We start from the raw sequence: 21,467 nt of genomic DNA, 5'->3' as shown, positions 1-21,467 counted from the left end.
TTACACTAAAAGGGCATTATCATAATTTTCACAATTTTACAGTATTATTCCAACCTCAACCTGGAAATATATATGAAACACAGGAAAGGAATCATGTTTTTGACGGCACTGGGCCTTTAACGGCCTGTGTTCATTTACAAACAGTTTTGCAGTGTTGCTACTCAAACGGTTTCCGGTGTGCTGATCACTATCGCCGTCCTCTCAACAAGCTGTGAAACAAGCACAATAGGGAAAACAGGCCCGACTGGTTCAAGGCCTTTCCAGGCTAACATAAAGCACCAGCCTCAACTAGCAGACTGGTATTCCATTTACCTTTGTCTGTGTTGAAGTTAGGCAGAAGTCGGCCCTTCAGTAGCCTGGTGATCTCTGTAGTTACACCCTCTTCCAGTGCCGTGACTAAATCTTCACAGGCCTGTGTGAACAAAATTATCACTTGGCCTCTCATCACAAATCACAATGGTAATTGAAAGGGAACAGACCAGATGAACTGGAAAGACATTCACACTTCCGGGTGGCCAAAAATAACAAATTGAAAGCCACACCCCCAATAAACCATGCCTCTGAATCTCCTCTACAATATTATTGAACTGTATTTGCATATTTGCCAGCAGTCTTTGCACAACAAACACAAATAACATTGGAACTGTTCATTGAGGTTTGTTATGTGAACCAAATAGATGTACTAGTCATCAATACATTCAAATATAATACATTTAAAAAAGTTACAAATTACCATGACTGGGATGTGTTGCTGTGCAAATGACATGTAGGCCCATCTTTCAGTTAAACAATGTAATGACTTATGCAATGGTCTATAGTGTACAAATTCTAGGTCCTGCAAACTCTCACTATCAAGTGTTGCATTGGCCTTCTAGGGATCTGCTGCTATGTAGATCCCTAGAAGGCCAATGCAACTTCTAGGGATCTGCTGCTATGTAGATCCCTAGAAGGCCAATGCAACTTCTAGGGATCTGCTGCTATGTAGATCCCTAGAAGGCCAATGCAACTTCTAGGGATCTGCTGCTATGTAGATCCCTAGAAGGCCAATGCAACTTCTAGGGATCTGCTGCTATGTAGATCCCTAGAAGGCCAATGCAACACTTGATAGTGAGAGTTTGCAGGCCCCCCATAACCAAGGGATCCAGTGGATGCGCATTGCCAGCACTGCCTGGCCCTATGCCACTGCCCTCTTCACAGTACTTCTACACATTCAGATTAATAGTATGACAGTGGAGGATGAACTGGAATGGTGCCATTGAATCCTCAACGATCTTACGGATTTGATCTCTTCTGCAAATAGACAACGAAACAAGCATTAAAGATGACATGGACATCAAAATGTGGAATCTGATTATTTGAATATGTTTTGAAGGGAATCAGATGTGCTTGGTTGTAGGCTGGGCTGTTGCTAGGGGAAGCAGTGCTGTTATGGTCAGAGTGAGGTTGGGTGTGCCCTCACCAGTGTCCAGACAGAAATGCTGGCTCATCCACAGCCTCTCTCAGTAATAAAACTACATAGGGAACACTCCCCTCTTGTGGCTGCTGCTGGTCCTGCGTTTTTCAGAATCACTTTTATTCTTGTGATTGAAGATTGTGGTAGAAGCTGTAAACTGTCGCATATGTTTCCTAAAGGCCACTTCAGTGGTGAACTAGAAAGTGAAAGCCGTTCTCGTATGGTTTGGTTGTGGAATAGAGAGACAATCATAAAGTAGTGGGTTCCTGTCCTGAATGGATTTTCTGTCTGCAGTTTCTCAGTTGAAGGTAAGATAGCCAGTGATTTGTTTAGTATTTTATTTTGGGGCCATGATCTCAGCTTTCACTGAACGACTCGGGACCTTATTCATTTTTGTCGATGCAATCATGATCTCTGATAGCTGGTCTGGAAGCTCTGTGTCACCAGACCAGATATCAGCTGATGACATTAAAACGGTTGGGGTGTGTGTGTGTGTGTGTGTGTGTGTGTGTGTGTGTGTGTGTGTGTGTGTGTGTGTGTGTGTGTGTGTGTGTGTGAAAAGACTGAAGCGGAACTAGAAAAGACTGAAGCGGAACTAGAAAAGACTGAAGCGGAACTAGAAAAGACTGAAGCGGAACTAGAAAAGACTGAAGCGGAACTAGAAAAGACTGAAGCGGAACTAGAAAAGACTGAAGCGGAACTAGAAAAGACTGAAGCGGAACTAGAAAAGACTGAAGCGGAACTAGAAAAGACTGAAGCGGAACTAGAAAAGACTGAAGCGGAACTAGAAAAGACTGAAGCGGAACTAGAAAAGACTGAAGCGGAACTAGAAAAGACTGAAGCGGAACTAGAAAAGACTGAAGCGGAACTAGAAAAGACTGAAGCGGAACTAGAAAAGACTGAAGCGGAACTAGAGAAGACTGAAGCGGAACTAGAGAAGACTGAAGCGGAACTAGAAAAGACTGATCATACGTACCAAATCATTTTTGTTCTATGTTTAGAACAATATAATGATAACAATATAATAATAATAATAATAATATGGGGCGGCAGGTAGCCTAGTGGTTATAGTGTTGGGCCAGTAACCGAAAGGTTGCTGGATCGAATCCCCAAGCTGACGAGTTAAAAATCTGTCGTTCTGCACGTGAACATGGCAGTTAACCCACTGTTCCCCGGTAGGCCGTCATTGTAAATAAGAATTTGTTCTTAACTGACTTGCTTAGTTAAATATATATATATTTTTTAACAAATAAAATATCATACAGTGTATTAGAAGAAGTGGATTACCTGGAACCTATACAGCAATCAGCTCAGAATCGTGTGTGTGTGTGTGTGTGTGTGTTAAGCATGGCTATTGGTCATCATGGTATTCTCTTAAACAATGAAATGAGTGACGAGATCACAGCAGCATTGATAACCAAATGCTAAAGGTTATTGAGGACGGGCAGACGTAAAAGCACTCTGATCTAATTTAACTTCAAAGGCTTGTTTCAAGCTATATTAGCCAGCTAGCTGCATAGTAAACACTAACAGAAAGACGGGAACCATAGCCTCTACACCAAGCTCCCAGTCCCTCACTCTTAGCTGCTATGGTAACGCTTCCCTCTCATTTGAAACTTAATAATCAACTATTATTTCATTAACTGTTTCCATGTAAATTATTACTTATTTGATAGTAGCACAGCTCAATGTGTCATCTTTACCTAATGGGCTTACTGAGTTTTATGTTGAACTTTCTGCTCAGCTTGCTTACGCTAACGCTAGCAGTAATGGTAGTCACTGCAGAGAGACTGATTTAGAGACCATGGAATATTGTATGGTCTGTTTGATTTGACTGTTATACATACACCCTGTTGAATGCATATTGTCTTTCTCTGTCTGTGTCTTCTTCAGGCTGAGGCGAGACTGGCAGCGAAGCGGGCGGCCAGAGCAGAGGCACGGGAGATACGCATGAAGGAACTGGAGAGACAGCAGAAAGAGGTGACACACACACACCTCTGCACGGTGGTAATATACTTTACCAAAAACCTGTTTGTCTTCCATACTAACAACATGTCCTAACCTACTGTCTTTCTATTGTCCTGCCTTCTCTTCTCCGTGGTGTCCTGCTCCTTCTGTCCACCATGTTGTTTTAGATGTATCAAAGCCAGAAGGTAGGCCTCCATTTTGTTTTAGGTGTATCAAAGCCAGAAGGTAGGCCTCCTTTCTTCAAATTTTCTCCTTCTCTCTTTCCTGTTCACGTTTCACTCCTATTGGCATCTGAATGCTAACTGTCGTTGTCAGATCAAAGATCAATGAATGTATCTTTCAAATCGCTTGACCTAAATCAAATCACTCGCTGTGTGTATCTTTTGTCTAACATGTACGATTATTTGGGTTCAGCACTGTTAAAAAACAAGTCGCTTTTTATCTCTTTCCATTTCCTTGTCTTTCCTTTCTAATGCCTTCCTTCCTCTGGTTTCCTCTTCCTGCCCTCTCCTCTCCGCCCCCAGAAATACTATGGTCTGGACAACAAATGGGGCCACATTGAGCAGTGGATGGTAGGACGTGTACTGCAGTATAAGATCCCTGCTAGTTTCTGCTAGACTGCTGTGACTGCATGATGACTCTGATAATATAATATATACTGTCTGTTGAAACAGCTTACTGCACACTGGTAATATAATATATACTGTCTGTTGAAACAGCTTACTGCACACTGGTAATATAATATATACTGTCTGTTGAAACAGCTTACTGCACACCGGTAATATATACTGTCTATTGAAACAGCTTACTGCACACTGGTAATATAATATATACTGTCTATTGAAACAGCTTACTGCACACTGGTAATATAATATATACTGTCTATTGAAACAGCTTACTGCACACTGGTAATATAATATATACTGTCTGTTGAAACAGCTTACTGCACACCGGTAATATACACTGTCTATTGAAACAGCTTACTGCACACTGGTAATATCATATATACTGTCTATTGAAACAGCTTACTGCACACTGGTAATATATTATATACTGTCTATTGAAACAGCTTACTGCACACTGGTAATATAATATATACTGTCTGTTGAAACAGCTTACTGCACACTGGTAATATCATATATAATGTCTATTGAAACAGCTTACTGCACACTGGTAATATAATATATACTGTCTATTGAAACAGCTTACTGCACACTGGTAATATAATATATACTGTCTATTGAAACAGCTTACTGCACACTGGTAATATAATATATACTGTCTGTTGAAACAGCTTACTGCACACTGGTAATATCATATATAATGTCTATTGAAACAGCTTACTGCACACTGGTAATATCATATATACTGTCTATTGAAACAGCTTACTGCACACTGGTAATATCATATATAATGTCTATTGAAACAGCTTACTGCACACCGGTAATATATACTGTCTATTGAAACAGCTTACTGCACACTGGTAATATAATATATACTGTCTATTGAAACAGCTTACTGCACACTGGTAATATAATATATACTGTCTGTTGAAACAGCTTACTGCACACTGGTAATATAATATATACTGTCTGTTGAAACAGCTTACTGCACACTGGTAATATAATATATACTGTCTATTGAAACAGCTTACTGCACACTGGTAATATAATATATACTGTCTGTTGAAACAGCTTACTGCACACTGGTAATATAATATATACTGTCTGTTGAAACAGCTTACTGCACACTGGTAATATATACTGTCTATTGAAACAGCTTACTGCACACTGGTAATATATTATATACTGTCAGTTGAAACAGCTTACTGCACACTGGTAATATAATATATACTGTCTATTGAAACAGCTTACTGCACACTGGTAATATCATATATACTGTCTATTGAAACAGCTTACTGCACACTGGTAATATAATATACACTGTCTGTTGAAACAGCTTACTGCACACCGGTAATATATACTGTCTATTGAAACAGCTGGTAATATAATACACTGGTAATATAATACACTGGTAATATAATACACTGGTAATATAATATTTACTGTCTGTTGAAACAGCTTAATGCACACTGGTAATATAATATATACTGTCTGTTGAAACAGCTTACTGCACACTGGTAATATAATATATACTGTCTATCGAAACAGCTTACTGCACACTGGTAATATAATATATACTGTCAGTTGAAACAGCTTACTGCACACTGGTAATATAATATATACTGTCTATTGAAACAGCTTAATGCACACCGGTAATACACTGCTCAAAAAAATAAAGGGAACACTTAAACAACACAATGTAACTCCAAATCAATCACACTTCTGTGAAATCAAACTGTCCACTTAGGAAGCAACACTGATTGACAATAAATTTCACATGCTGTTGTGCAAATGGCATAGACAAAAGGTGGAAATTATAGGCAATTAGCAAGACACCCCCAGAAAAGGAGTGATTCTGCAGGTGGTGATCACAGACCACTTCTCAGTTCCTATGCTTCCTGGCTGATGTTTTGGTCACTTTTGAATGCTGGCGGTGCTCTCACTCTAGTGGTAGCATGAGACGGAGTCTACAGCCCACACAAGTGGCTCAGGTAGTGCAGTTCATCCAGGATGGCACATCAATGCGAGCTGTGGCAAAAAGGTTTGCTGTGTCTGTCAGCGTAGTGTCCAGAGCATGGAGGCGCTACCAGGAGACAGGCCAGTACATCAGGAGACGTGGAGGAGGCCGTAGGAGGGCAACAACCCAGCAGCAGGGCCGCTACCTCCGCCTTTGTGCAAGGAGGTGCACTGCCAGCGCCCTGCAAAATGACCTCCAGCAGGCCACAAATGTGCATGTGTCTGCTCAAACGGTCAGAAACAGACTCCATGAGGGTGGTATGAGGGCCCGACGTCCACAGGTGGGGATTGTGCTTACAGCCCAACACCGTGCAGGACGTTTGGCATTTGCCAGAGAACACCAAGATTGGCAAATTCGCCACTGGCGCCCTGTGCTCTTCACAGATGAAAGCAGGTTCACACTGAGCACATGAGCACATGTGACAGACGTGACAGAGTCTGGAGACGCCATGGAAAACGTTCTGCTGCCTGCAACATCCTCCAGCATGACCGGTTTGGCGATGGGTCAGTCATGGTGTGGGGTGGCATTTCTTTGTGGGGCCGCACAGCCCTCCATGTGCTCGCCAGAGGTAGCCTGACTGCCAATAGGTACCGAGATGAGATCCTCAGAGCCCTTGTGAGACCATATGCTGACACATGCACATTTGTGACCTGCTGGAGGTCATTTTGTAGGGCTCTGGCAGTGCACCTCCTTGCACAAAGGCGGAGGTAGCGGTCCTGTTGCTGGGTTGTTGCCCTCCTACGGCCTCCTCCACGTCTCCTGATGTACTGGCCTGTCTCCTGGTAGCGCCTCCATGCTCTGGATACTACGCTGACAGACACAGCAAACCTTTTTGCCACAGCTCGCATTGATGTGCCATCCTGGATGAACTGCACTACCTGAGCCACTTGTGTGGGTTGTAGACTCCGTCTCATGCTACCACTAGAGTGAGAGCACCGCCAGCATTCAAAAGTGACCAAAACATCAGCCAGGAAGCATAGGAACTGAGAAGTGGTCTGTGGTCACCACCTGCAGAATCACTCCTTTTTTGGGGGTGTCTTGCTAATTGCCTATAATTTCCACCTTTTGTCTATGCCATTTGCACAACAGCATGTGAAATTTATTGTCAATCAGTGTTGCTTCCTAAGTGGACAGTTTGATTTCACAGAAGTGTGATTGACTTGGAGTTACATTGTGTTGTTTAAGTGTTCCCTTTATTTTTTTGAGCAGTGTATATACTATCTATTGAAACAGCTTACTGCACACTGGTAATATAATATACACTGTCTGTTGAAACAGCTTACTGCACACTGGCAATATAATATATACTGTCTATTGAAACAGCTTACTGCACACTGGTAATATAATATATACTGTCTATTGAAACAGCTTACTGCACACCGGTAATATATACTGTCTATTGAAACAGCTTACTGCACACTGGTAATATAATATATACTGTCTGTTGAAACAGCTTACTGCACACTGGTAATATAATATACACTGTCTGTTGAAACAGCTTACTGCACACTGGTAATATATACTGTCTATTGAAACAGCTTACTGCACACCGGTAATATATACTGTCTATTGAAACAGCTTACTGCACACTGGTAATATATACTGTCTATTGAAACAGCTTACTGCACACTGGTAATATAATATATACTGTCTATTGAAACAGCTTACTGCACACTGGTAATATAATATATGCTGTCTGTTGAAACAGCTTACTGCACACTGGTAATATAATATATACTGTCTGTTGAAACAGCTTACTGCACACTGGTAATATAATATATACTGTCTATTGAAACAGCTTACTGCACACTGGTAATATAATATATACTGTCTGTTGAAACAGCTTATAATATATACTGTCTGTTGAAACGGCTTACTGCACACTGGTAATATAATATATACTGTCTGTTGAAACAGCTTATAATATATACTGTCTGTTGAAACAGCTTACTGCACACTGGTAATATATTATATACTGTCTGTTGAAACAGCTTATAATATATACTGTCTGTTGAAACAGCTTATAATATATACTGTCTGTTGAAACAGCTTACTGCACACTGGTAATATATTATATACTGTCTATTGAAACAGCTGGTAATATAATACTCTGATAATATAATATATACTGTCTGTTGAAACAGCTTACTGCACACTGGTAATATATTATATACTGTCTATTGAAACAGCTGGTAATATAATACTCTGATAATATAATATACACTGTCTGTTGAAACAGCTTACTGCACACTGGTAATATAATATATACTGTCTGTTGAAACAGCTTATAATATATACTGTCTGTTGAAACAGCTTACTGCACACTGGTAATATATTATATACTGTCTATTGAAACAGCTGGTAATATAATACACTGGTAATATAATATATATTGTCTGTTGAAACAGCTTACTGCACACTGGTAATATATACTGTCTATTGAAACAGCTGGTAATATAATACACTGGTAATATAATATATATTGTCTGTTGAAACAGCTTACTGCACACTGGTAATATATACTGTCTATTGAAACAGCTGGTAATATAATACACTGGTAATATAATATATATTGTCTGTTGAAACAGCTTACTGCACACTGGTAATATATACTGTCTATTGAAACAGCTGGTAATATAATACACTGGTAATATAATATATACTGTCTGTTGAAACAGCTTACTGCACACTGGTAATATAATATATACTGTCTATTGAAACAGCTTACTGCACACTGGTAATATAATATATACTGTCTATTGAAACAGCTTACTGCACACTGGTAATATAATATATACTGTCTGTTGAAACAGCTTACTGCACACTGGTAATATAATATATACTGTCTATTGAAACAGCTTAATGCACACTGGTAATATAATATACACTGTCTGTTGAAACAGCTTACTGCACACCGGTAATATAATATATACTGTCTGTTGAAACAGCTTACTGCACACTGGTAATATAATATATACTGTCTGTTGAAACAGCTTACTGCACACCGGTAATATAATATATACTGTCTGTTGAAACAGCTTACTGCACACTGGTAATATAATATATACTGTCTGTTGAAACAGCTTACTGCACACCGGTAATATAATATATACTGTCTGTTGAAACAGCTTACTGCACACCGGTAATATAATATATACTGTCTATTGAAACAGCTTACTGCACACTGGTAATATATTATATACTGTCTATTGAAACAGCTTAATGCACACTGGTAATATAATATATACTGTCTATTGAAACAGCTGGTAATATAATACTCTGATAATATAATATACACTGTCTGTTGAAACAGCTTACTGCACACTGGTAATATATTATATACTGTCTATTGAAACAGCTGGTAATATAATACTCTGATAATATAATATACACTGTCTGTTGAAACAGCTTACTGCACACTGGTAATATATTATATACTGTCTATTGAAACAGCTGGTAATATAATACTCTGATAATATAATATATACTGTCTGTTGAAACAGCTTACTGCACACTGGTAATATATTATATACTGTCTATTGAAACAGCTGGTAATATAATACTCTGATAATATAATATATACTGTCTGTTGAAACAGCTTACTGCACACTGGTAATATAATATATACTGTCTGTTGAAACAGCTTACTGCACACCGGTAATATAATATATACTGTCTGTTGAAACAGCTTACTGCACACTGGTAATATAATATATACTGTCTGTTGAAACAGCTTACTGCACACCGGTAATATAATATATACTGTCTGTTGAAACAGCTTACTGCACACCGGTAATATAATATATACTGTCTATTGAAACAGCTTACTGCACACTGGTAATATATTATATACTGTCTATTGAAACAGCTTAATGCACACTGGTAATATAATATATACTGTCTATTGAAACAGCTGGTAATATAATACTCTGATAATATAATATACACTGTCTGTTGAAACAGCTTACTGCACACTGGTAATATATTATATACTGTCTATTGAAACAGCTGGTAATATAATACTCTGATAATATAATATACACTGTCTGTTGAAACAGCTTACTGCACACTGGTAATATATTATATACTGTCTATTGAAACAGCTGGTAATATAATACTCTGATAATATAATATATACTGTCTGTTGAAACAGCTTACTGCACACTGGTAATATATTATATACTGTCTATTGAAACAGCTGGTAATATAATACTCTGATAATATAATATATACTGTCTGTTGAAACAGCTTACTGCACACTGGTAATATATTATATACTGTCTATTGAAACAGCTGGTAATATAATACTCTGATAATATAATATACACTGTCTGTTGAAACAGCTTACTGCACACTGGTAATATAATATATACTGTCTGTTGAAACAGCTTATAATATATACTGTCTGTTGAAACAGCTTACTGCACACTGGTAATATATTATATACTGTCTATTGAAACAGCTGGTAATATAATACACTGGTAATATAATATATATTGTCTGTTGAAACAGCTTACTGCACACTGGTAATATATACTGTCTATTGAAACAGCTGGTAATATAATACACTGGTAATATAATATATACTGTCTGTTGAAACAGCTTACTGCACACTGGTAATATAATATATACTGTCTATTGAAACAGCTTACTGCACACTGGTAATATAATATATACTGTCTATTGAAACAGCTTACTGCACACTGGTAATATAATATACACTGTCTATTGAAACAGCTTACTGCACACTGGTAATATAATATATACTGTCTATTGAAACAGCTTACTGCACACTGGTAATATAATATATACTGTCTATTGAAACAGCTTACTGCACACTGGTAATATAATATATACTGTCTGTTGAAACAGCTTACTGCACACCGGTAATATAATATATACTGTCTATTGAAACAGCTTACTGCACACTGGTAATATAATATATACTGTCTATTGAAACAGCTTACTGCACACTGGTAATATAATATATACTGTCTATTGAAACAGCTTACTGCACACTGGTAATATAATATATACTGTCTATTGAAACAGCTTACTGCACACTGGTAATATAATATATACTGTCTATTGAAACAGCTTACTGCACACTGGTAATATAATATATACTGTCTATTGAAACAGCTTACTGCACACTGGTAATATAATATATACTGTCTATTGAAACAGCTTACTGCACACTGGTAATATAATATATACTGTCTATTGAAACAGCTTACTGCACACTGGTAATATAATATACACTGTCTGTTGAAACAGCTTACTGCAAACCCTAGGTAGTAGTAGTGTTTCACTGTGTACAGTGCATTGCCTGCGACGAGGAAGTGTTTAGTAAATGTGATGCATGCACAGTGTTGAACACACCACCCCCTGTGTTGTGCAATATATGTGTTTAGTATTCTCTATTTCTATGTCCCATCCTGTTGATAATATCATAGTTATCCTGGATATAGCTGGACCTAGAAGCTTGGCATGTGTAGTTGCTCTCAGGCAGCACAGGGGCAGCATGTGTGCTTTTAAAGGTCTGTCATGAACCAGGCCAGACAGGGACAGAGTTGATCCTCACTTCACTAGATCCTGTACCACTACGGGGGTCTCCCATGCCATCTGACAGGGGTTAAACCCTTTTCATGGTACTGGGATCGCCATGACAACCCACCGGGAGGATTAAATCCATGTCACATGACCTAGGAGTTTACAGTAGACCCTCCTCACCCCACCCCCACCTCTCTCTGGGCTTGTCTAACCAGTGGCAGTCTGCCTGCATCAGAGTAGAGGCCAGGGAATGCATAAGTAGTGTACTGTAAATAAACGCATGCAGTGTCATGTCCAGATATGGGTTTGATTCCATTTCAATTTCAGTCAATTTGAGATGTTCTACATCCTGGTCAACTGACAGGAATGGGAATGGAAATAACCCCAGCCCCAGCGTTCCCAAAACCAATCCAGTTTTGCCCCGTGCAGATTGTGTTTTTGATTGGTCTTTGTCTATAAAATCCACATCTGGTGGCAGACCCAGAACCACTTCCTTGACCTTTCCTCCTAACCTCTAACTTTTAACCGGGTACTTTCTTTTCCTCTTTCCTTCCGGGCCTTCCAGGAGGAGAGTGAGAGGTACTCCTCCCGTCCTTCACGGAGACACACGTCGGTCTGTATCCTCTCCCTGTCTTCTCCTCTCTACCGTTATACAGCCTGACTCCCCATGTCTTCACCTCTCTACCGTTATACAGCCTGACTCCCCCTGTCTTCTCCTCTCTACCGTTATACAGCCTGACTCCCCCTGTCTTTTCCTCTCTACCGTTATACAGCCTGACTCCCCATGTCTTCACCTCTCTACCGTTATACAGCCTGACTCCCCATGTCTTCACCTCTCTACCGTTATACAGCCTGACTCCCCCTGTCTTCTCCTCTCTACCGTTATACAGCCTGACTCCCCATGTCTTCACCTCTCTACCGTTATACAGCCTGACTCCCCATGTCTTGACCTCTCTACCGTTATACAGCCTGACTCCCCATGTCTTCTCCTCTCTACCGTTATACAGCCTGACTCCCCCTGTCTTTTCCTCTCTACCGTTATACGGCCTGACTCCCCCTGTCTTCTCCTCTCTACCGTTATACAGCCTGACTCCCCCTGTCTTCTCCTCTCTACCGTTATACAGCCTGACTCTCCCTGTCTTCTCCTCTCTACCGTTATACGGCCTGACTCTCCCTGTCTTCTCCTCTCTACCGTTATACGGCCTGACTCCCCATGTCTTCTCCTCTCTACCGTTATACGGCCTGACTCCCCCTGTCTTCTCCTCTCTACCGTTATACGGCCTGACTCCCCCTGTCTTCTCCTCTCTACCGTTATACGGCCTGACTCCCCTGTCTTCTCTCTACCGTTATACAGCCTGACTCCCCTGTCTTCTCTCTACCATTATACGGCCTGACTCCCCCTGTCTTCTCTCTACCATTATACGGCCTGACTCCCCATGTCTTCTCTCTACCATTATACGGCCTGACTCCCCATGTCTTCTCTCTACCATTATACGGCCTGACTCCCCATGTCTTCTCTCTACCATTATACGGCCTGACTCCCCCTGTCTTCTCTCTACCATTATACGGCCTGACTCCCCATGTCTTCTCTCTACCATTATACGGCCTGACTCCCCTGTCTTCTCTCTACCGTTATACAGCCTGACTCCCCATGTCTTCTCTCTACCGTTATACAGCCTGACTCCCCATGTCTTCTCTCTACCATTATACGGCCTGACTCCCCATGTCTTCTCTCTACCATTATACGGCCTGACTCCCCCTGTCTTCTCCTCTCTACCGTTATACGGCCTGAGTCCCCGTCTTCTCCTCTCTACCGTTATACGGCCTGCCTGACTCCCCATGTCTTCTCCTCTCTACCGTTATACAGCCTGACTCCCCATGTCTTCACCTCTTTACCGTTATACAGCCTGACTCCCCATGTCTTCTCCTCTCTACCGTTATACAGCCTGACTCCCCATGTCTTCACCTCTTTACCGTTATACAGCCTGACTCCCCATGTCTTCTCCTCTCTACCGTTATACAGCCTGACTCCCCCTGTCTTCACGTCTCTACCGTTATACGGCCTGCCTGACTCCCCTGTCTTCTCCTCTCTACCGTTATACAGACTGACTCCCCCATCTTCACTTCTCTACCGTTATACGGCCTGACTCCCCATGTCTTCACCTCTCTACCGTTATATGGCCTGCCTGACTCCCCCTGTCTTCTCCTCTCTACCGTTATACGGTCAGCCTGACTCCCCCTGTCTTCTCCTCTCTACCGTTATACAGACTGACTCCCCCATCTTCACCTCTCTACCGTTATACGGCCTGACTCCCCCTGTCTTCTCTCTACCGTTATACGGCCTGACTCCCCATGTCTTCTCCTCTCTACCGTTATACAGCCTGACTCCCCCTGTCTTCACATCTCTACCGTTATACGGCCTGCCTGACTCCCCCGTCTTCTCCTCTCTACCGTTATACAGACTGACTCCCCCATCTTCACTTCTCTACCGTTATACGGCCTGACTCCCCATGTCTTCACCTCTCTACCGTTATATGGCCTGCCTGACTCCCCCTGTCTTCTCCTCTCTACCGTTATACGGCCAGCCTGACTCCCCCTGTCTTCTCCTCTCTACCGTTATACAGACTGACTCCCCCATCTTCACCTCTCTACCGTTATACGGCCTGACTCCCCCTGTCTTCTCTCTACCGTTATACGGTCTGACTCCCCCATCTCCCCTCTCTCTACCGTTATACGGCCTGTCTGACAAACATGTGCTTTCTTTTCTGTATGTTATTGTGTATATAAGTAATGATTCCGGAACGCTCTGAGGTAGAGGCTGCCTCTATACACAGCTCTAGGATCAGCTCATCCTCTCCAAATCCAAAGCAGAACTGGGTTAGGATTCAAATGGGAACTTTTAGGTCAGTGTCTAGGGGCAGCTTCAATCCACTGCTACAGCTCAACAACCCACAATGATACACCTTGTGCATTGATTGATTGTTGTGTGTTTGTGTTTATGTGTCCCTTTCCCTCCCAGATCTCAGACGATGAGGAACGGATGTCGGTGGGGAGCCGAGGAAGCCTTAGGGTTAGTATATACCATAGAGATCCTATTAAAGGACTAGTTCTATGATATCTACTTCCTGCTTCTCTAACATCTCATAGTATAAGGCCTACTGTATATAGGACAGACTAAGACCTCCGTTCAATCTGTATTGCTGCAGTAAAGGCAATGTTCCCACGTTAGCGAAGACTGCATTCACCGTAAGCGCTGCATATGTCGGCTCAATGGGAAATCACCTTTACATTTCCATCACGCAATCTGAAAGGCTTCAGCTATCCAGGCTGAATAGGGCCCTGACATAACACACAGCTCATTGAACTCCCACCGGTCATATTTGACATCAAGAATGTCAGCAATGAGACGGTTGTAAAAGTCTCTTCCTCCATGTGTCATGATGTCTCAGAGATACTACACACGACTGAGGTAACATTCCGGTACATGTCTCCGGTATCAGAGTTGGAATGTGGCCTTTGAAACATGGTTTAACCGTTGCAAAAGTCTGGGCGATTTTCTCTCTACCTTTTTAAAGGAACTCCTCCATGCCTCGTCCCAATATGGCGATGGGACCCCGCCTGATGTGGGAACACCACCTGTCGTGTGAAAAACACCTCTATTTAAATCTGAGGTGATGATGATGGAATCACTGACGGTGAAGGTGTTCTATTAAAAAGGGGTTTTGAAGACACACAAGGTTCACACACTGAGAGTTGAGGCATTATCAAACAAGCAAGACTACATGGTTATAAGCTAGGCTAGTAGGACTAAGTTAACACTGGTACACAGACAGTTGTTATGGTAATGAAACGGTAGACTTTTGGCCGGGAAGGCATGCATGCGCTTGAAATGGCTCATAACCCAACTAGTTATCAGCACACCCCAGACAGTGAACGTGGTTTAACAGGACGGTCTGGTTGTCGACTGTATTGTCACCGCACTTCCCTTGTCATAATAACTGTCACTAATGAATGTCTGAAATGCCTCTAGACATAACAACATGCCTTTTTGTTTTGGTCCCTTGTCAAAGGAGTTGACACATTTTACCTCTCTGTTGGGTTCATTTTCCAGAGGAATCATTTCTCTATTCTTATTTTGTTTCTCTCTCTTTCACTCTCCCCTCATCTCTGTGTCTCTCTCTCTCTCTCTCTCTCGCTCTCTCTGTGTGTGTTGTGGCGTTGTAGAGAAACTTCTCATCTGATCTGTACTGCAGCTCCAACAGTCTCCCCTCCCTCAGACATCAAAATTCCACTCAAAATGGCCGGGTCTGTCCCCACTCATTTATTCCTCTCTCCTTCACGTCTCATCCCTCTTTCATTTCCCAATGCTGCTCCACCTTTTCCCATTTCCTTTTTCCCCTCCTTACTTCCCTACCCACTCAATCTCTCCCTCCTTCCCTACCCACTCAATCTCTCCCTCCTTCCCTACCCACTCAATCTCTCCCTCCATTCTTCCCTACCCACTCAACCTCTCCTTTCCTTATTCCCTACCCTCTCACCCTCTCCTTTCCTTCTTCCCTACCCTCTCCTTTCCTCCTTCCCTACCCACTCACTCACCCTCTCCTTTCCTCCTTCCCTACCCACTCAACCTCTCCCTTCTTCCCTACCCACTCAACTTCTCCCTCCTTCCCTACCCACTCAACCTCACCCTTCTGTTGGTTTCTTAGAATGACGGAATAGGAGATTCTCAAAACGTAGAGCTTTTTCCAGTTGTACATACTAGATAGAATCACTGTTGTTTATCACTTACAGTAGAATGTTGGATTGTTTCCCTCTCTGTCCATCTTCAGCCCTCCATGCTCTTTATTGATGGCCCACGCACCCAGAGTCACAGGGTTGGTTCCTCTTTCCTATGACCTCCGACCCTTCACCACCTGTTTAGACAGTAGATAGATAGATCTGTGATGTCTCATTGCTAGTGTCATTATAAGGCATGTGAGAATGGTTTGGCAGAGGGGCTAGATGTTATCAAGACCCACATACAGTCCTGGCCCTAAAAGTTACATTTCCAAAATACTTTGATGTGTTAAGGAGAACGTGAGACAGTAAGCTGAGTTGCAGAAGTACAGTGGTGTCTTCAAGGTGGCATGCTATAAGACTGGTCCTTTTCCTGCATGATTACTGAGATGGATGTGTATATGTGCGTGAGGTGTAGTCTGATCCAGTGTGAATGTGTTTGTGAAGTCTGATGCAGTGTGTTTGTGTGTGTGTGTGATTGTGAGTTGAAGTCTGATCCAGAGCGTGTATGTATGCGTGTGTTTGTGAGGTGAAGTCTGATGCAGTGTGTGTGTGTCTCTCTCCTATCTACAGGGCTCTGTGTGTGACGAGGCTGTGCAGAGTAGCACACGGCGCTTTAGTGGCTCCATCTCTCGCGGTGTAAGAAGCACTGACGCCCCCTCTCTTACCCTGAGGGAGGTTGCTTGGCATGCCCCCTGTGGCAACATGGGACTGCATAGTACAGCGGTGGTCAACCCTCCTCCTGGAGAGATACGAGCTACTGGGTATGCAGGCTTTTGATCCAGCCCTGCTCTAACATGATTCAGCTAATCAACACCCAGATGAGTAGCTGATTAGTAGAACCATTTGTATTGGAGCAGGTCTGGAGCAAAAGCCTACACATCCAATAGGTTTCTGGGAAGACAGTTGGCCAGCCCTGGCCATAGTCTGTCTGCATGACAGTGTTGTCAGTCTCTACTTCTATCAGGGTCAGTGGTGTCTTCTGTTTTTATCAGACACACCAAACAAGGACTCCTTCTTTAACTCGTTGTATTCCACTAATTCCCACCCTGTCTTGTGTGTTGATGACTTTTGGAAACACAGTGCAAAGTCCTAGTGAGATTTTGTGGGGTTTTCAAGTGTGTCTAGAATTGTGGTTGTTGTGACGGTTTTCAAATCAAAAGGGAGGCTTGAATAGACAGCATGCATGGAATGTATCACTGTGTTCCCCTGATGAGGGGGCCTTGCTTGCCATGCCCCATGTGCCAACGTGGAATTGCATTGTGGGGTCGACCCACCCTCCTCTTGAAGCGATACTAGCGGCAGGCTGGGTGTGCAGGCTTTTATTCCAGCTCTGCTTGAACACACCTGATTCTCTCCAGTAGGAGGGTTGGCCACCCCAGGAGAAGTCTGCATGACAGTGTCGTCACCCCACTACTTCTTTCTATTGGGGTTTCTTGTTTCTTTCCCACCTGTGGATTTCAGACTTCCAGAAGAAGGAATCCATGTTTTCAGTTAGCTGTATTCAACCAATAACCATCCTGAATTATCTTACAGTGCGTCTTGTGTGTCGATGACCTTTGCAAACACTGTGTCAAGTCACAGTTTGATTGTGACTTTGTTGCGTGGGGTTTGCAGTATGTCTACAATGGTGGAGTCTAGAGTGGAGCGTACGCATGGAATTGTATGTGTCTGGGTTTTTGATGTGTGGGAGGGTTGTCTTTGGTCTAACAGGGCCTGGTTGACTTGTCTATCAATGTGTTCCCTTGTCTCTCCAGCTCTGTCTGTCCCTGCTTCAGCTCTGTCTGTCCCTGCTTCAGCTCTGTCTGTCCCTGCTTCAGCTCTGTCTGTCCCTGCTTCCCCTCTGTCTGTCCCTGCTTCCGCTCTGTCTGTCCCTGCTTCCGCTCTGTCTGTCCCTGCTTCAGCTCTGTCTGTCCCTGCTTCCGCTCTGTCTGTCCCTGCTTCCGCTCTGTCTGTCCCTGCTTCCGCTCTGTCCCTGCTTCAGCTCTGTCTGTCCCTGCTTGCTGACTGACAAACTCTGTGACTAACGTCTCTCTCTTTTTCATTTCCTTCTCTTTTCTTATTTTATCCATCTTCTTTTTATGCCAGCCTTCAGACTACAGTGGTTTTCTGGGCTCCAACTCTCGGGCCTCGTCCAGGGCCAGCTCTGCCCGTGCCAGCCCAGTGGTGAGCTCTCTTCACTGGTCACTCCCTCTAACCCGCAGCCTTACATCCCTTTCTCTGTTCTCTATTCTGTTAAATGACTGCCCACTTATTATCATCTCAATGAAGAGTGTATTGTCCAGAGAACTGAACTCTATGGTCTGTCCTGTGTGTCCTCTGCACCAAGGTAATACTCATAGACAGCTGACAGTGCTCAGGTTCCTTATGCCCCTTGGTGGACATTACAAAGACTGCAGCTTTGGTACAAGCAAAGAATATATGGTCCCGACCTGGCCAATGTGAGGTGGGCCTCTGTGTGGACGCATTGGTGTGTGGGTGACACTGACAACTAACATGCAGCCTGGACTGGAGTGGATATGATATGACTAACTCTGTAGTGTCCAGTGGATATGATATGACTAACTCTGTAGTGTCCAGTGGATAGGATATGACTAACTCTGTAGTGTCCAGTGGATATGATGTGATTAACTCTGTAGTGTCCAGTGGATATGATATGATTAACTGTAGTGTCCAGTGAATATGATATGATTAACTCTGTAGTGTCCAGTGGATATGATGTGATTAACTCTGTAGTGTCCAGTGGATATGATGTGACTAACTCTGTAGTGTCCAGTGGATATGATATGATTAACTCTGTAGTGTCCAGTGGATATGATATGACTAACTCTGTAGTGTCCAGTGAATATGATATGATTAACTCTGTAGTGTCCAGTGAATATGATATGACTAACTCTGTAGTGTCCAGTGATATGATTAACTGTAGTGTCCAGTGAATATGATATGATTAACTCTGTAGTGTCCAGTGGATATGATGTGACTAACTCTGTAGTGTCCAGTGGATATGATATGACTAACTCTGTAGTGTCCAGTGGATATGATATGACTAACTCTGTAGTGTCCAGTGGATAGGATATGACTAACTCTGTAGTGTCCAGTGGATATGATGTGATTAACTCTGTAGTGTCCAGTGGATATGATATGATTAACTGTAGTGTCCAGTGAATATGATATGATTAACTCTGTAGTGTCCAGTGGATATGATGTGATTAACTCTGTAGTGTCCAGTGGATATGATGTGACTAACTCTGTAGTGTCCAGTGGATATGATATGATTAACTCTGTAGTGTCCAGTGGATATGATATGACTAACTCTGTAGTGTCCAGTGAATATGATATGATTAACTCTGTAGTGTCCAGTGAATATGATATGACTAACTCTGTAGTGTCCAGTGATATGATTAACTGTAGTGTCCAGTGAATATGATATGATTAACTCTGTAGTGTCCAGTGGATATGATATGATTAACTCTGTAGTGTCCAGTGGATATGATATGACTAACTCTGTAGTGTCCAGTGAATATGATATGACTAACTCTGTAGTGTCCAGTGAATATGATATGATTAACTCTGTAGTGTCTAGTGGATATGATATGATTAACTCTGTAGTCTCCAGTGATATGATTAACTCTGTAGTGTCCAGTGGATATGACTAACTCTGTAGTGTCCAGTGAATATGATATGATTAACTCTGTAGTGTCTAGTGGATATGATGTGATTAACTCTGTAGTGTCCAGTGGATATGATATGACCAACTCTGTAGTGTCCAGTGAATATGATATGATTAACTCTGTAGTGTCCAGTGGATATGATGTGATTAACTCTGTAGTGTCCAGTGGATATGATATGACTAACTCTGTAGTGTCCAGTGATATGATTAACTCTGTAGTGTCCAGTGGATATGATGTGATTAACTCTGTAGTGTCTCAGTGGATATGATATGACTAACTCTGTAGTGTCCAGTGGATATGATATGACTAACTCTGTAGTGTCCAGTGGATATGATGTGATTAACTCTGTAGTGTCCAGTGGATATGATGTGATTAACTCTGTAGTGTCCAGTGGATATGATATGACTAACTCTGTAGTGTCCAGTGGATATGATATGATTAACTCTGTAGTGTCCAGTGGATATGATATGACTAACTCTGTAGTGTCCAGTGGATATGATATGACTAACTCTGTAGTGTCCAGTGGATATGATATGACTAACTCTGTAGTGTCCAGTGGATATGATATGACTAACTCTGTAGTGTCCAGTGGATATGATATGATTAACTCTGTAGTGTCCAGTGGATATGATGTGATTAACTCTGTAGTGTCCAGTGGATATGATATGACTAACTCTGTAGTGTCCAGTGGATATGATGTGATTAACTCTGTAGTGTCCAGTGGATATGATATGACTAACTCTGTAGTGTCCAGTGGATATGATATGACTAACTCTGTAGTGTCCAGTGGATATGATATGATTAACTCTGTAGTGTCCAGTGGATATGATGTGATTAACTCTGTAGTGTCCAGTGGATATGATGTGATTAACTCTGTAGTGTCCAGTGGATATGATGTGATTAACTCTGTAGTGTCCAGTGGATATGATATGACTAACTCTGTAGTGTCCAGTGGATATGATATGACTAACTCTGTAGTGTCCAGTGGATATGATATGACTAACTCTGTAGTCTCCAGTGGATATGATATGGCTAACTCTGTAGTGTCCAGTGATATGACTAACTCTGTAGTGTCCAGTGGATATGATATAACTAACTCTGTAGTGTCCAGTGGATATGATATGACTAACTCTGTAGTGTCCAGTGGATATGATGTGACTAACTCTGTAGTGTCCAGTGGATATGATATGATTAACTCTGTAGTGTCCAGTGGATAGGACTAACTCTGTAGTGTCCAGTGGATATTATATGACTAACTCTGTAGTGTCCAGTGGATATGATATGACTAACTCTGTAGTCTCCAGTGGATATGATATGGCTAACTCTGTAGTGTCCAGTGATATGATTAACTCTGTAGTGTCCAGTGGATATGATATGACTAACTCTGTAGTGTCCAGTGGATAGGA

The 21,467-nt window shown here is 42.0% G+C and overlaps 1 protein-coding gene across 20 annotated transcripts in view; it reads left to right on the top strand.

The window, feature by feature from the left end:
- LOC129840233 (leucine-rich repeat flightless-interacting protein 2-like) overlaps positions 1-21,467 on the top strand; it is a 48,552-nt gene that overhangs the window by 16,574 nt on the left and 10,511 nt on the right. For 2 of the 20 annotated variants that reach the window (XM_055907948.1, XM_055907928.1), the window contains exons 2-9: positions 3,347-3,460; positions 3,946-3,993; positions 12,180-12,227; positions 14,634-14,684; positions 15,839-15,919; positions 16,444-16,488; positions 16,964-17,029; positions 18,479-18,556. In XM_055907948.1, coding sequence (XP_055763923.1) covers positions 3,347-3,460; positions 3,946-3,993; positions 12,180-12,227; positions 14,634-14,684; positions 15,839-15,919; positions 16,444-16,488; positions 16,964-17,029; positions 18,479-18,556 — 531 coding nt within the window. The other 18 variants (XM_055907949.1, XM_055907935.1, XM_055907929.1 and 15 more) reach the window with 17 other exon arrangements.

The sequence above is a fragment of the Salvelinus fontinalis genome, chromosome 41 (genome assembly GCF_029448725.1).
Source record: "Salvelinus fontinalis isolate EN_2023a chromosome 41, ASM2944872v1, whole genome shotgun sequence".
Taxonomy (NCBI): Eukaryota; Metazoa; Chordata; class Actinopteri; order Salmoniformes; family Salmonidae; genus Salvelinus; species Salvelinus fontinalis.
Note: the sequence above shows the minus strand (reverse complement) of the source record. Positions and strands in the feature narration are given on the sequence as shown.